Source organism: Rhipicephalus microplus, chromosome 5, assembly GCF_043290135.1.
Source record: "Rhipicephalus microplus isolate Deutch F79 chromosome 5, USDA_Rmic, whole genome shotgun sequence".
NCBI lineage: Eukaryota > Metazoa > Arthropoda > Arachnida > Ixodida > Ixodidae > Rhipicephalus > Rhipicephalus microplus.
In genome coordinates this window covers 185,178,663-185,195,825 of record NC_134704.1, presented here as the reverse complement: position 1 = coordinate 185,195,825, position 17,163 = coordinate 185,178,663, and the positions used below count along the sequence as shown (strand labels likewise).

Below are 17,163 nucleotides of genomic sequence, written 5' to 3'. Positions count from 1 at the left end.
TCCCAATGTGTGGGATTGGTGGCTGTGCTAGAACACAGAACAGCAACGCACTAAGGCCCATTTTGCAGGTGTTCCTTGCCGTCACACGCGTGCCACTGCCTGCGTTAGTGACATCAGTGATCGTCGTAAACGAACCGCAGGGCTTGCGCACCGGAAGCGATGCGACAAGTTGGCGCATACGTGCCGACAGTCATTTCTCCTCTCAAACTACGCCAACAACTCAAAACTGGATGCTTGACCAAATACCGGTAGCCCTGCTGTCATCAAGAACCATCGCAGGAACAGCTAAAGAAGAACCACGACCATCGCCCACGTCTTGTAAACTCAGTGGCTGCGCCACAACACACATCCCTAACCCACTTCTTCTCATCATGCAGGCCTGTAAACCAGACTGTCTTTATTCTAAGAGAACTAGCAATTCTGTGTTGGTGCAGCTTGCGAGTCTTTAGTGCTGCTTTGATATTGCCTGCGAGTGTCTTAGTGCGATTAGATCCATTTTGTTGCAATCAAGGGATATTGAAACGAATCCTGCACCTGATACCTCATCAGTGCTTGCAAACTGAACAAAAAAATGGTCCGCTGACGAAACCACACTAATCACCGACACTCAGGACCTTAGAGGCCAATGCACGGCCATAAGTACCACACTCTCCACTTTATGCAAGAGGATAGCTGATCTGGAGAACGAATATCAAAAACTACTACCAATGCTAACCGACATACAAAATATACGGGCCGATACTGATCAAACAGCATGGCTTGTTCACGCTTTTAATTCCCGAGTCAACGATGCAGAAAATTTACCAAAGTGAAAGAATCTTGTGTTTTACGGCCGTCCTGACAAAACCGCATCAAAAACGTTGGCCGCGTCTAAAGAAAAAAATATACGCCTATGCTCAGACCACCTGAATGTATCACTTCAGCTTCAAAATGTAAAAGAGCGCATCGTGTTGGCCGCTATTCTGCTAATCGTCAGCGCCCATTATCTGTTAAGTTTAATCATTTTCAGAAGAAAAATTGTTGCTCTCAAATGGGCACATTCTTAATGGCACGCTCCTCCGCGTCGGTGAACACTTTTCCGGCAGCAGTTAGTTACACTGACAGGCAACGTCTTTTCTTTGCGAAACTTATATCTCTGCTATTTTATTTTTGCTCTAAAACTCTTTCCATCGGTTCTAAGTGATATGTGTTCGATGATGCATCGAAAACAGTTAAAAAAGATAGCTGTCACCCCATCATCAAACAACAAGCGACCCCTCTCGAACAAAACCTAAATATCATGTTTCCCTTTAATAATCTATACTAACATACGAAGCTTCCTTCCCAAACGAGAACACGTGTCTAACCGTCTATTGTACTTCAACAGCAACGTGCTTGTACCCACCCAAAACGTGGCTCTGTATCGACGTATGTTACTCGAAAGTGTTGATTGATGTGCCAAACTTCAGCGTCTTTCGTAAAGATCGTGCCGGGACTATTGGCGTAGGTGCGCTCATTGCAGTTAGTCAGCCTTTGTCATGCTCTGTTATGAAAATCCCATCAGAACTAGAAATACTGTTTATTCTCTTGCATGCCGTCCCGCAATATGTAATTTTTGATGTTTGTCACAGGCCCCCACGTATTAGCACTGACTTCGCTTGTAATCAGAAAAATGCAAAAAAAACATTGTTGGTTCTCGCTATTCACATGCCGACCTCCTTCTTTTTAGAAACTTTAATTTACCATGCATTAGTCAGCGCCGCTTAGTAACTTGTCTAGTAAATGAAACTAAGGCGAGAGATTTTTTTAACGTTTGCCTAAACATTTTTTAACACAACTCATACGAGAGCCAACGCGCGTTACCCAAGACAACTTAGATCTAGTACTCTTCCGCTGTGTAAACAGTTTGTCGTTCATCACCTTTCTTCAAAAAAAAAAAGCAATCACTAGGTTATCCATGCTTGTTTTCCCTTTGATCCCTCTCGGCGGCAGAAGCACGAGAAAACAATACACGTATATGAATTTTGTGAACATTTCCCGAATTTTCCACATTCTCTCCGAGATACCTTTCATGACTACACCATTCATAATCAGATTTGGGTGCACGTTAAAGAACCCCAGGTGGTCGAAATTTCCGGAGCCCTCCACTACGGCGTCTCTCATAATCATGAAGTGGTTTTGGGACGTTAAACCCCACATATCAATCAACACCATTCATAAAAGTTAGCTAATATTCAAAGAGAAAATAAATGAGTTGGCGAACTGGTGCCTACCAAACATTTTGTTTTTTTTGTATTAACAAAAACATCGTTTATTTTTTCTTAAAAGAAAAGAAAACAAAAGAAAACGCTTGTAGAGCGGCGCAAAATGCAGAAATAACACATGAGGAAAATACTACGCTGCTGAACGTGCATACCTAACTGCAATTCGCAGGGCTAAAAATACGCTCTTTGGTGAGGAATTTGGGAAACTCTTAGTCAATAACACAAAGAAATTCTGACAGGTCATAAAACCACAGAATAGGAACAGTGTAACAGTCGCCAATAAAGAAGGTGAATTGGTCGGCGATGTAGAATGCGCGAACCTTTTTAATGCAGACTTTATAACTGAATATTGAAAAAAAAAAGCGTACCACGTCACATTTTGCATCGCCTACTAATACAACAAGTGTTAATGTCAATCACTACATTTTTCCCAGATGGTATGTCAACGTTAATTGACAAACTTAAACTCTCATCATTAGCCGTCGTGGATGACAATAATTCAAAATTGTTTAAAAATACCACACATGTCACAACGGTTTTACAGTGTTTGCTGTTCTCACAGTCACTTCCAACTGGTGAAATTCCTGATTAATGGAAGGTGGGGAAGGTTATTCCCATCTACAAAGCAGGTAACCGGGATCCCTCCAATTTATTAACGAGTGTGTGATTTAGGCTCATGAAGCTTGTCATACACACAGAAATAATTATGTTTGTCGACTCAAAGAAAAACTATAATTTTGGCAGCATGATTTTTGCAAATGTTTGTCCTGTGAAACGCAACTGGCTCATTTTCTTCTTGATATTCACACAAACTTCAATAGTAATGTTTTAACCGACGTAATAGTCTTGGATTTGGAAAAAACGCTTGACGAGCTGCCACGCCGACGCCTGATACTAAAGCTTTCTCCAAAGAATGTTAACCCCGACATTTTGCCATGAATAGAAGCGTTCCTGACAATCCGTTCACAATCCCTTACAGTTCTCTATCTAGCTCAACCTAGCCCCCTCCGAGTTACTTCCAGGGTACCACAAAGATCTGTCCTAGGCCCTCTATTATTCTCAAAATTTATAAATGACCTACATCTGCACCTGTATCACAACGTTCGGTTGTTCGCAGACAACTGCGTTATTCATCGAACAATTACTAACCAATCGAATCAAGAACCACTTCAGAAGGACGTGAACTGTCTACAGGAATAGTGCTATCGTTGGTCAGTGAATCTTAATCCTAAGATGTGCAAACTGGTTCTATTTTCTCGTCGTCACGATCCATTTTTATACCAATACAGAATCAGACACATTCCCGTGTGCGCTGTGCAGATACACAAGTACCTAGGTGTTACCATATTGAACGATCTATCCTGGCGCACGCACATTCCTTACAACATTTCATCTGCTAACAAATCACTGGGTCTTCTCAATGGGCATCACAAACGTGCCTCCACAGCTGTAAAACAATTGATGTACCAGACAACAGTCAGACCGAAATTTGGATATGCATCTGCACTATGGAATCCTCACTAAACAAATCTCATCATCGCACTCAAAGCTGTTCAAACCTGCGCCACAAAGTTCATTCATTCAAATTATTCATACGACGCAATCATATCTTACTTTAAAAGTGGAATTCGCTTTCTCTTTGTACGCGGCAGCGCACTGCAACCCTTTCATTTTTCCACAAGTTCTGTCATACTGCTTAATCAACCATCCTATATATCATCCCAGCTGCCAGAACATCTAATCGAACACGACACAGTTTTTGCGCGGTTATTCCCATAAAAACAGCGCCAATAACGAGGGACGAGAAAAGAAGGAGACAGGCACGTGGGCCGCCGTCGTAGACACGTGGGCTGCCCTCGTATGCACACTACCATATTTTCTATCTCGTTCTTTTGTTATGCTGCTACAGAGTTGAACAACCTGCTTCACCAGATCGTTGCCATCACTTGTCCGTGTGCGTTTACGGAGAGTGCCAGGGTGCACTATTCGCAATAAAATCGTTATTTTATTTTTAATTCATATTGCATAGGTATATAGGTATTTTTGCTGACTCAATTAACACATCACCCTATGTACTCATCTCTATTTTTTTGCTCTTCGATGTTCACTTACGTGATATGCAAATGTATAGCGCATGTACTCTATTCCTTTTTTGTTTTCGCATTTGTATTTATGTTCATGCTAAGTGCGTACTAATGTATTCTCGGCCCCTATGTAATACCACTTCCCAAGGGGTCTAGCCTCTCCCTATCTCTCTGTGAGTGTGCGTATGTGATTGCTTATTCTGCTTCCTTTTTTCTATAGTTTTCTTTTTTGCTTCCGTTTTTCTTTTCACGCAACTCCGGTTCTCCAGTACAGTCTCATGTTGTTGAGAATTCTCGCCCCTTATGTAATGCGCCTTCCCAAGGGGTCTTGAAGTTAATAAAGTGAAGTGAAGTGTTAAACTCTAAGGGGGACCTCCCAATGTTAGTGCGATACGAACAGGTAGCAACAGAAAAACCTAAACGTGCGAATAAATAAAGAATATATTCGTTACATCCACAAAGTTATGGAAAAGAAAATTTTAAATGAGAGTAGGTACACCTGCTGATGGCCTGCGCTTCTCCTTCCTCACGCGCCTATACTTGCTGAATTTCAAAATAAAAGTGCGACTCATAGGGCATTAAGATACGATGGTTGATTGTCTAATTTCTTGGCAGTTTCTTTCAAAGTGACCCTCAAACACTGTTCCAACAGCTTAGGTTGCATGATTTCTGTGGTCACTACCCCCGTCGAGTGACTCGGGTGACTAGCGGAGTGAAGACCCAATAAGATTGACTAAACTGTACACAGGAATCGGTGCGTTCGTACAAGAAGGAGAAGTGTAGAAAAGAGGCCCAGCTAGGTTAAGCACGAGAACTTCTGGTTATACATACTACACTCAGCAATTGCTGAAAAGAAATTGAAGTGTGAAAAAGAGAGAATAGCATCACATAATATAGAAAAAAAGAAGTTCACTGCCTCATATGACGCTACGTCAGACGTCACAGGCGTTAGTTGAAAAACTTCATCAACACAGAGACACTTTAAGCAACACATACACACTACCCACCCCTTCAGTGCGTCTGCGTGAGTGAAGAGAGAACTTTTTTCGCGTGTTCTAAAGCTCCTGCTTGAACAGTCACGCAAAAAAATGCCACCTCGTCAACCATAACGTTGGTCCTTGCTAACCATGACGCTTATCGAATTCTGAAGGCTCTTTAATTACACAAAAAGTGGGAAAGTGCAACTGAAGTATGAAAAACGGTACATGGAAGAAAATGAGCAATAGATGCGCTGTCGCAACAAATAACGGCAGGAATTACGAAGAGATGTGGCCGTAGAACCTGAATGGCGATCGGGCCATTCAGGTTCATAAACGATGGCAACCATAATTATGACCGTTCATCACGATGGCAACCATAATCGCAGTCAAACAGAATAACAGTCTTCCTGTTTTATGCAAAGAATTATGGTGCGTGGAGCACTTGCGGTATCTACGGCTCATTATGACATATACAACAAGAGTTGGTCATATTATTGATACGTATCATCGGTTAACCAAGCGTCAATGTTACTTTATCCATGCGATAACTGGCATGGTTATGTATGCAGTCTTCCATCTACTACAAATGTACAAAGGGTGTGGGAGAACACTTTATTTCCTTTCACCGAAATCAATGCAAGTACGTATAAACCAGTTTTTGTTTCCTCCCTTTGGACGTCTTAAGGCTTTGGGCACTGCGACTTCAATGAAGGCTGTTGTGTGGCAGGCAGACCATACACAAATGAATTTCAAAAACGGATCTTCTGGAAAAAAGGTTATGCAGAATAAATAATTGCTTTGTAGCTTGTGTCAGCTGCTGCTGTTCTGCACTGTACCTGAATGAACCATTGTGGTCTTCAGCGCCCTGCCAACGTGGTCTTCATGGAAAGCGCCCTGCCCCAAGGATGGGTCACGGGCTTTGTCCTGACCACTCTAGCGTGACGTGCGTGTGCGCCGCGTGGTTCGCAGGTCTTGGTGACTTGGAGGCACACGAGGCGGTGGCAACAATCAGTGTTGTACTTGCACTGCAAGATCATGATTACGAGTACCAGCTATATTAGAAGAAAATAGTCGAACAAATTTGAATAATTCACAGTGCTGTAGAATGGGTGTCATAACTTTCTTTTGCATGACTGTGAAAATGTTTGTGAGTTTTGTGAGAAAAGACACAACAAACCAGTAACTAAAAGGTAATTTTTGTTGAGCTACCACGTATTTCGAGAAAAATAAAAAATAAGTAACTTTGCCTTCAGTTCAACAAAGTTTCCTTTATGTGTGATTCACTGTAGTTGTGTGCTGTAATCAGTGTAATATACGCAATATTATCTTGACGGCTTTTTCTTATTTCACACCCAGCGTGAATAAAAAAAACACTGAACTTACCGCTCCACCTATTTTTTCACAAAGGAAGGTACTACCTCCTACAAAGCATGAAGTCAAGAAGGCTAGTGCCATGGTTCCACGAACGGCAGGGACCTGCAAAAATAATCGTGATGAAGCATCCGACCAACTACCCCGTATGTGTGTTACTAAGTGCGAAGAATTTCTTAGCGAACTTCGGCGACTACGAGCGTATCTATCTATCTATCTATCTATCTATCTATCTATCTATCTATCTATCTATCTATCTATCTATCTATCTATCTATCTATCTATCTATCTATCTATCTATCTATCTATCTATCTATCTATCTATCTATCTATCTATCTATCTATCTATCTATCTATCTATCTATCTATCTATCTATCTATCTATCTATCTATCTATCTATCTATCTATCTATCTATCTATTTAGCCGCCTACGACTTATAGCTTTCGAGGCCGTTCCCATAATGGCATCGATACCAAACTTGGTATGGCTTAATAAAACTGTATGGAGCACACGTTTGAGTAGTCTCAAACGTGTGCTCCGACATGACTAAATGTCACGCTCATAGTGTGCTCGCGGCCGTTTTGCTTGCGTCACATATACCAAATTGGGTATTATGATACGTGAATGGTTGACAAAGGTATGCGAATGGTGCAAACATGATATTCATTACATGCGTGTCATTTAACAACATAAGAACATGCCAGGTTCATGATGCGTTCGCGGCCGTTTCGCTAGCTTCACATATACCAAATTTGGTATAACAGTACCTGGATGAATGACAAAGGTATATAACTGGTGCAAACATGATAATCATGAGATGCGTGTCATGTAATTACATGACTACATGCTATAATATACGCTCGTGATGCGCTCGCGGCCATTTCGCTTGCTTCACATGTACCTAACTCGGTATAACGCGACGCGAATGGACGAAATAGGTAGATGACATATCCAAACATGATAATCACGACATGCGTGTCATGTAACAACATGACTACATGCCAAACTCATGATGCGATTGCGGCCATTTTGCTAGCTTCACATATGCTAAATTGGGTATTACGAGATTTCAATGAATGACGAAGGTATGTGACTGGTGCAAACAAGACAATCATGAGATGCGTGTCGTGTGAAGACATGACTACATGCCACAGTCAAGGCGCCAATACATTTCGACATGTTGCGGTGCGCGTGCTTGCCGGCGTTCACTTCGTCGCGTCTTGCCGTCGTTGCCACGCCAGGCACCTGTCCTGCCATATACTCGCAGGCGCGTGCTGCCTTGCGTTGCTTGGACGCATGCGCGTTTCCGCGCGTCCGGCGTCCCTCCGTCATGAAAACATGGAGACGCAGCGTTGCCTGGGTAACACATCGGAACGAATTTCGCGCCGGTTGCCGTCGGGCCGCGCTGACGGATGCTGGTCACGTAGGTCGTGCCTGGCGTCCGACTATAGAGTGCTCACGTTTTGCTAACGTAGTGTCGCTGTGCCCAGCATGCGCGTGCGTGAACGCTACAATGGCTTCATGATGCGCACGCGGCCGTTTTGCCAGCTCCACATACACCAAATTTGGTGTTACGTGACGTCAGTGCATGACGAAATACATAACTGGTGCAAACATGATAATCCTGACAAGCGTTTTATGTAAGAACATGACCACATACCACGCTGATGGCGTGCTCCCGGCCGTTTCGCTAGCTTTACATTTACTAAACTTATATCACGTGACGTGACGAAAGTGAACGACACATTGAAACATGATTATCACGACACGGAAGACAGGTATGGCATCATTTACCTCTACCTTGTAACGTTGCGCTGAATTTAAAGTGGCATATCAAGCTTTCTTACTCGTGCTTCAGATATCATCGATTCCCACTGTACGTGGGATTTGCCACTTTTTTATGTATTAGTTTCTTGAGTCATTTAGAATACTGCAGTGTCAAAGCAGATATAGTAGGTATGGTACATAAATTAAGTTGCGAAAAAGCACAACTACATAAGAACAAGACAGGCATAATGTCCTCGAGAAAAAAAATTGTGAATGTGCACAAATAAAGATTCGTTGATAAGTGCTTTCGGTGCGCTTGATAAAAAACAGCGCTGTCACGCTGCTTATCGTTCATGCCTTAGAGCTGCTGTCGGTGGTTTCTTTTATAATAGTCACCATAACTCGCACCATTTAATTCAAGAAAATCTTGATGACGTGAATTCAAGCGGCGCTTACGACCAACCACCAGATTGGCAGTAGAGAGGGCTAATGCAGCCTGTGACGGTCGCTAATAATTATGTGTTTGTCCGGCGGAGCTGGCGAAGGTGGGTGTTCCGGCTTTACATCCTGCTCGGCATCACTTTATTTGCGAAAGATTTATTTGCGACGCAAAGGCACCCTCTTCTCTCTTAGATAGCTAGATAAATAGATCTATCTATCTATCTATCTATCTATCTATCTATCTATCTATCTATCTATCTATCTATCTATCTATCTATCTATCTATCTATCTATCTATCTATCTATCTATCTATACACCTATAACTTATAGCTCTCCTGGCTGTTTTGATAATGGTATCAATAGCAAACTTGGTATGGCATAACATGACTGTATGAAGAACAAATTAGACTAGTCATTGCATGCAAATCATGACGTGTATGCAGTAAATGTCATGATTCACCATTCATGGTCCTGCCGCTTTTGCGGTAGTTTTGTTCACAAAGAATGTTGTAAAACTAATATCTATCTATCTATCTATCTATCTATCTATCTATCTATCTATCTATCTATCTATCTATCTATCTATCTATCTATCTATCTATCTATCTATCTATCTATTTATCTAGCCGCCTACCACTTTTAGCTCTCTTGGCCGTTTCGATAATGGTATAGATCACAAAATCGGTATAGGATAACATGACTGTACGGCGAGCATAATTGACTAATCATGAAATAAAATTCGTGACATGAATGTCATGAATGTCATGATTAACATTTTGTGATCTTGCTGCTCTTTCGAAGGTTTCGTTTCCATTAGATGTTTCAAAACTGGTATAGTATGACATGACTGCATGGCAAACACAAGTAACTGACCCTAAAATGGAAATCATGACATGCATGTCATGTAAGTCATGAGCCATGACTACGTGCCACACTCATGATACGCTCGCGGCCGTTATATATACAGCAAATTTGGTATCACAGGACACGAATGATTTACGAAGGTATGGGACTGGTGCAGACATGATAATTATGAGATGCTTGTCATGTGACTTCATGACCTTATTCCGCGCTCATGACGTGCTCGCATCCCTTTCGCTAGCCGCACATATACCAAACTTGGTATTACTTGACGCGAATGGACGACGAAGGTAAATTACACGTGCAAACATTATAATGATGACATGTGTGTCATGTAACAACATGACAACCTGCCACACTAGTGATGCTCTCGCGGCCGTTTCGCTAGATTCAAATATACAAAATATGATACTACAGGACGTGAATGAATTACAAAGGTATGTGAATGGTGCAAACATGATTTTGAGATGAGTGTCACGTAACTCCATGACTACATGCCACGCTCATGATGCGCTCGTGGCCATTTTGCTAGCTTCACATTACGTGATGCGAACGAACGACAAAGGTAAAAACATGACCAAACATCATAATCATGACATGCGTGTTATGCAACAACATGACTACATGCCACACTCATGATGCGCTCGCGGCCATTTCGCTAGCTTCACATGCACCAAATTTGGCATTGACGAACGAGAATGAATGGCGAAGGTTTGTGACTGGTGCAAACATGATGATCTTGAGATGCGTGTCAGTGTCACGTAACAACATGATAACATGCCACCTCATGATGCGCTTGCAGCCGTTTCGCTAGCTTTACATATACCGAATTTGATATGACGTGACGCAAACGGGCGACGAAGGTAAATGAGATGCCCTAACATGATAATCATGATATGCGCATCATGTAAAACATGACTACATGTTACGCTCATAGCGCGCTCGCCACCGTTTCGCTAGATCCTCACACACCACATTTCGTATAACGTGACATGAGTAGATGACGAAGCTAATGAAATTCCTTAACCTAATAATTATAATATGCGTGCCTTGTAAAACATGACTACATGCTACGCTCATAGCGTGCTCGCCACAGTTTGGCTAGTTCCTCATACACTAAATTTGATATCACGTGATGTGAATAGATGACGAAAATAAATGACACATACAAGCAGGATAGTCATGATATGCGTGTCGTCTATCTATCTATCTATCTATCTATCTATCTATCTATCTATCTATCTATCTATCTATCTATCTATCTATCTATCTATCTATCCACCTACGACTTCTGGCTCTCCTGGCCGTTTTGATAATGGTATCAATACCAAACTTGGTAAGGCATAACATGACTGTATCAAGAACAAATTTGACTAGTCATAACATGCAAATCATGAGATGTATACAATGATTGTCATGATTTACTATCAATGGTCCTGCAGCTCTTGCGACAGTATCGTTCACATGGAATGTTGTAAAAATAATATGATGTGCCAGGATTGCATGGCGAATACAAGCGACAGACCCTTGCTTGAAAATCATGACATGCGTGTCATGTAACAATATGACTACCTGCTACGCCCATGATGCCCTCGCGGCCGTTTCGCTAGCGTCACATATACCAATTTTGATAATACAATACGTGAATTGATGACAAAGGTATGAGACTGCTGCAAACATGATAATTATGAGGTGCGTGTCATATAACAACATGACTACATGCGATGCTCACGATGCGCTGGTGGCTGTTTCGCTAGCTTCACTTATACAAAGTTTAGTATTACATGACGTGAATGGCTGACAAAGGTATGATACTGGTGCGAACTTGATAAACATGAGATGCGTGTCATGTAACAACATGACTAAATGCTACGCTCATGATGCACTCGCAGTCGTTTCGTTAACTTCACACGTACCAAACTCGGTATTATGTGACCCGAACGAACGACATAGGTAAATGACACATCCAAGCTTAATAATGACGACATGCGTGTCATGTAACAACATGACTACGTATCAGACTGATGATGGGCTCGCGGCAGTTTACTAGCTTCACATATGCCAAATTTGGTACTACGTGACGCCAATGGAATACGAAGGTATGCAACTGGTGCAAACATGATAATCATGAGAGGCGTGTCATGTGAGAACATGACTACATGCCACAGTCATGGTGCCAATGCATTTTGACGTGACGCGGTACGTGTGCTCGCCGGCGTTTATTTCTTCGCGTCACGCCGACGTTGCCACGCCAGGTGCCGGTCCTGCCATATACCCACTTGCAGGCACGCGCCGCGCTGCGTTGCTTTGAACCATGCGCGTTTTAGCGTGTTCGGGGTCCCTCCGTCGCGAAAAGAGGGAGATGCAGTGTTGTCTGGGTTACGCATCGGTGCGAAATGCAGCATGTCACATTTCACACTGGTTGCCATCGGGCAACGCCAACGTACGCTGGTGGCCCCTGGCGTCAGACTATGGAGTGTGCGCGTTTTGCTAACGTAGCGACTGTGCCCAGCGTGGGCACGCATCAACGCTACATTGGAGTATATTGTGCCCTTCATGATGCACTCATGACCATTTTGCTAGCTGCACATATAACAAATATGGTGTTACGTGACGACAATGGATGACGAGATATGTGACTGGTGCAAACATAAATCCTGACACGCGTGCCATGTAAGAACACGACAACATACCACTCTCATAGCATGCTCGTGGCCATTTCGCTTGCTCCACATATACTAAATTTGGCACCACGTGAAGTGAATAGATGGCGAAGATAAACGACACATCGAAATATAAAAATCATGACACGGAAGTCATGCACGGCATCATTTACCTCGACCTCGTAGCGTTTTGCTGATTTTAACGTGACATATCAACATTTTTCTTTCGTGCATCGCATATGATCAATTCCCACTGTACGTGAGATCTGCCAATTTTTTCTCATTTCCTTGCAGCTCACAATTACTTCTCTTTCCTGACACCTTGCTGTGCACCTCATGAACGAAAGTTCTTTGGGCGCCGCCATAGATCCTCTCAGTGTGGTTGCTCCCATGTGTGACCCTCCGAAATTTCCCCGCCGAGGTTGTGATTCAGGCTTTTGTACTGCCGTTCAACAGACCTCAAAAGAGGGGATCTTCCTCGTCAATAATACGAGGCTGCGTTAGAAATGGTTCCGCCTGCATAATGTGATACATCGCTATGCTGTGCTTTACATTTTCCATACTCTTTCCTCTTCTCTTCACCTACAATTTCTTTTCTCGCCCTCACGTTTTACACTGCTAGGCTACGCTACACATAGTTTACAGCGTGAGTCCATGTTTGGCTTCACTAAGCCTCCCCCTTCTCTTTTCCATCTTTCTCAAACTCACTTCACGAGGATGGCTTGGCGGACTATATACACGGGGATGACGGAAGCATACAAAAGGGAGCGCTAGCATTGAATATACCTCCACCGTCCCGTCTATGTGTGCGCTGTAGTTTTCACGTAATGCTAACATCCTTCTGCTGGCCTAATAACACCAATGAGGCAAGCGTTATTTTTTATAGTGGCCAAGCTTCTTGTAGTCCAACCTTGTCCTGCGTCTGGCGTAACCGACAGTATCGTCAGGCGTAATCGGTAGATGAACAGACGGACGCGTGGACAGACAAATGGACGGGCGGGCGGATAGATGGATGGATGGATTGATGCATGTACGAACGCACCGACACACGAATGGACGGACACATAGACAGACAGAAACACACAGACAGATGGAGAGAGACGGACAACGGATGGACAGACAGACATATGGACAGACAGACGGACAGACAGACGCACAGACAAACGGACAGGCGAATGGACGAACGAACGGATGGAAAGGTGGACGGGCGTGTGGGCGGGCGGATGGACGGACAGACAGACTGACGACCGTACAGATGTACAGACAGACAGACAGACAGACAGACAGACAGACAGACAGACAGACAGACAGACAGACAGACAGACAGACAGACAGACAGACAGACAGACAGACAGATGGACGGGCGAATGAACGAATGCCGCTTCAACCCATCTTCATTATTCACTCCGTAGACATGCTGTAGTTTTTTTTCTCTCCCTCAGCCATGCTTCCTTTTTTTGCCACCGGCCTTGCGTGGCACTGCAAAGTGGCTATACAACACGTGGTGTCACGGCACCGGTGTGCCAGTGTGCGAGAAGGTCAGCTCTGCTCGCGCCTACGCAGACTTTGTTGTTTTCGCTGCTTCAGTACGCCATCACGCGAAACTGGTTTTTCCAAGCTACTGGAGATGATGGCATACGGCAGCCCAGGCAACTGAAGTGCTTGCTCCTCGTGGACTCAGCACGCGAAATTTCTCTCGGTGACATATATCATAATCAAGATATTAGGCAAATATTTTTAGAGACATTTATGTATATGTGCTAGCAAGGCATGCTTTGCTTGTATTTTTTTCAAGTAATCATATACCTTATTTACCAACATTTACTGATAAGATTTTTATTTATTTATTTATTTATTTATTTATTTATTTAACGGTACTGCAAGACGGGTTAGCCCAGGATAGAGTAAGTTTACAAAGTCAAGGAGAACACAAGAGAAATAATTGATAGCGATACTAGCGCCGCATTCAATGCATCAGTTTTGCTATAAGTTGTTTGTAAACAAATAAATAAAAGACAACGTCAATACTGTTCAATACTCTCACAATAAATTAAATAACAGTATCAGCGTTTCATTACTCAACATTACATATGTTGCTCAAGGGCTTAATCAAGAATGTCTACATCGCAAACAAACTCGAGCAGATCATTCCAATTCGAAACACCGCTGGAAAAAAGTCTGTTTAAATGCATCTGTTTTGGCAAAAATATGTTTAAAGGGTGTTTGTCAGTATTGTGCTTTGTTCTAGCTCTAGTGACCGTCAAATATGAAGGTGCAGACATACCAAGCTTACCGTTTAATATATTACGCAGGAACTCAATTCGGCTGAGTTTTCGTTGGACAGCTAGAGGGGAATATTATAAGCTTTTTTGAGTTTAGTTGGTAAATATATAATTTGTATTTAAAAATATAGATGTGATCGCTTTATTTTATAGCATATCTAAGCTCTGTATACCATTTTCTGAATACGGATCCAATACAATTGGTGCATATTCAAATTTAGGTCTGATAATAGCAGTATACGCTTGAAATTTAACATTACCAGTAGCCTTTGCGAGCTTTCTTGTTAAATATCACAGTGTCGGAAATGCAGAAGTTCAGATAGATGAAATGTGTGCTCGCCATGTCATTGATTGTTGATATGTGGGGTTTCACATCCCAAATCCACCTTATGATCATGAGAGATGCCGTAGTGGAGGGCTCCGGAAATTTCGACCACCTGGGGCTCTTTAACCTTCCCCCCAAATCTGAGCACACGGGCCTACAACATTTCTGCCTCCACCGGAAATGCAGCTTCTGATGCCGGGATTCCTTCTCACGACCTCTCGACATGTCATGTCACTTGAGTTAGTGACCACCAAATACCTATATTGCGTTATTGAGTCCACGGGAGTGTCATCAATATTGTAGGTAAATGCACTTGGATATGTTTTTCGCGTTATATTCGTGAGCACTGTTTTCTCAACGTTTAACTACACGTCCCTCGTTGCGCATTAACATTCGATGTCGCGAAGAGTTCGCTGTGAAAGGTTACGGTATTCAGAACATTTTATTTCCATAAATACAGCACAGTCATACACGAATACTTTATTGAAGACTGATTCAGGAATTTTTCGCAATAGCTCATTTGCATATAGAAGAAATATTAGTTGTGCCAAATAGCCTTTTAAGAGTGTCACATATCTCGGCCATCGAATAGACAGAGAGGGTTTTCATCCCATAGAGAAAACTTTGGAAGCGATCGCTCAGGCACCTCACCCACAGAACGTGGCGAAGCTCCGTTCATTTTAGGAATGCTGACGTTTTATGCCAAATTTCTTCCACATATGTCAACTCTACTTTCTCCGCTCAACAAACATTTGGAGAAGGGCACAGTATGGCAGTGGGAGCGGCAACGAGAAGCATCCTTTGAGAAAGCAAAAGACAGCCTAATGCAAGCTCAGGTTCTTGTTTATATTGACCCATTGAAAGAGTTGAAGCTCGAATGTGATGCTTCCCCTTACAGTGTGGGCGCGGCGCTTTTTCACACGAGTAACGGCATGACGAAACCCATTGGTTTTCGGCCCGTACACTGACGGCCGCAGAGAAAAATTACTCTCAGCTGGAAAGAGAGGCGCTGGCTTAAGTGTTTGGCATCACTAAGTTTCGTGATTACCTTCTAGGTCGCCAATTCACTCTCGTGACAGACCACTCTTGAGCTTGTTGCAATCTGACCACCCGACGCCTCTCCTGGCTGCAGCACGTATCCAACGCTGGGCACTTTTCTTGGGTGGCTACCACTACAAGCTGCAATACACGGCGAAAAAACAGTTGCTCAACGCGGACGCCCTGAGCAGGCTGCCACTGCGGTCTACGGAAGCTGATGACGTGGGTGAGCCACCGGAATATGCCCTCACTCTGGATAATTTTGACGATGGCGTTATCACAACACGGGAGCTGCAGCAGCTATCGGCCACAGACCCCACAGTAACGGCGGTAAAGACTTGTATATGACATGGCTGGCCCAAAAGTGCAAAACAGCTAGAGGAAACGATGCGGTTGTTTTTCAACCGTAAACTAGAACTGTCCGTAGCCCATGGTCTAGTGTATTGGGGGCATCGCGTAGTGATACGGAAAACACCGTGGGACCGACTTTGGAAACTGTTGCATGAGACCCACCAAGGCTCGTCAGGAATGAAAGCAGTGGCAAGATCAAAATTTTGGTGGCCCCGACTAGACCGCGATATTTAAGCGCTTTTAGACGGCTTCACGAACTGTGCCCAAAACATGCCAATGCCGCCAGCGGCAATACCAGTAAACTGGCCGAAAACGAATGCAAAATGGTCGTGGCTACATGCCGACTTTGGCGGACCCATAGCAGGCAAGATGGTTCTACTTGAAAAAGATGCCCATACCAAGTGGATAGAAGCCATGTCAGTAAAGCATGCCACAACAAGCACAATCACCTGTCTGCGCGCCATGTTCAGTCAATTCGGCGTCCCGCGAACCATTGTTTCGAATAACGAGACACAGTTTTGTAGCCAGGATTTGACTACGGTCGTGGCAAAGAACAACATAATGCATCTGAAAACAGCACCCTTTTATCCCCAGTCTAATAGAGCGGCAGAACGAGCAGTGCGTACAACAAAGGATGGACTTGGGAATATGATGGAGGGTAACTTGGAGGACAACTTTGCGCGGCTCCTGTTCAACTACAGGAGAACACCACAGAAGACGGGAAAATCTCCGTCAGAATTGCTGCTAGGGTTCG

At 43.3% G+C, this 17,163-nt stretch overlaps 1 protein-coding gene across 1 annotated transcript in view; it reads right to left on the bottom strand.

Annotated features, from left to right (window-relative positions):
• Window positions 1-5,904: 5,904 nt before the first annotated feature.
• Window positions 5,905-17,163, bottom strand: part of LOC119173300 (uncharacterized) — a 74,997-nt gene continuing 63,738 nt past the window's right edge. The window contains exons 3-5 of the mRNA XM_075894467.1: window positions 6,691-6,783; window positions 6,144-6,332; window positions 5,905-6,071 (exon numbers count right to left, since the gene is read on the bottom strand). Of these exons, the coding sequence (XP_075750582.1) occupies window positions 6,165-6,332; window positions 6,691-6,783 (261 nt within the window). The 3' untranslated portion in view covers window positions 5,905-6,071; window positions 6,144-6,164. The remainder of the gene's footprint in view (window positions 6,072-6,143; window positions 6,333-6,690; window positions 6,784-17,163) is intronic.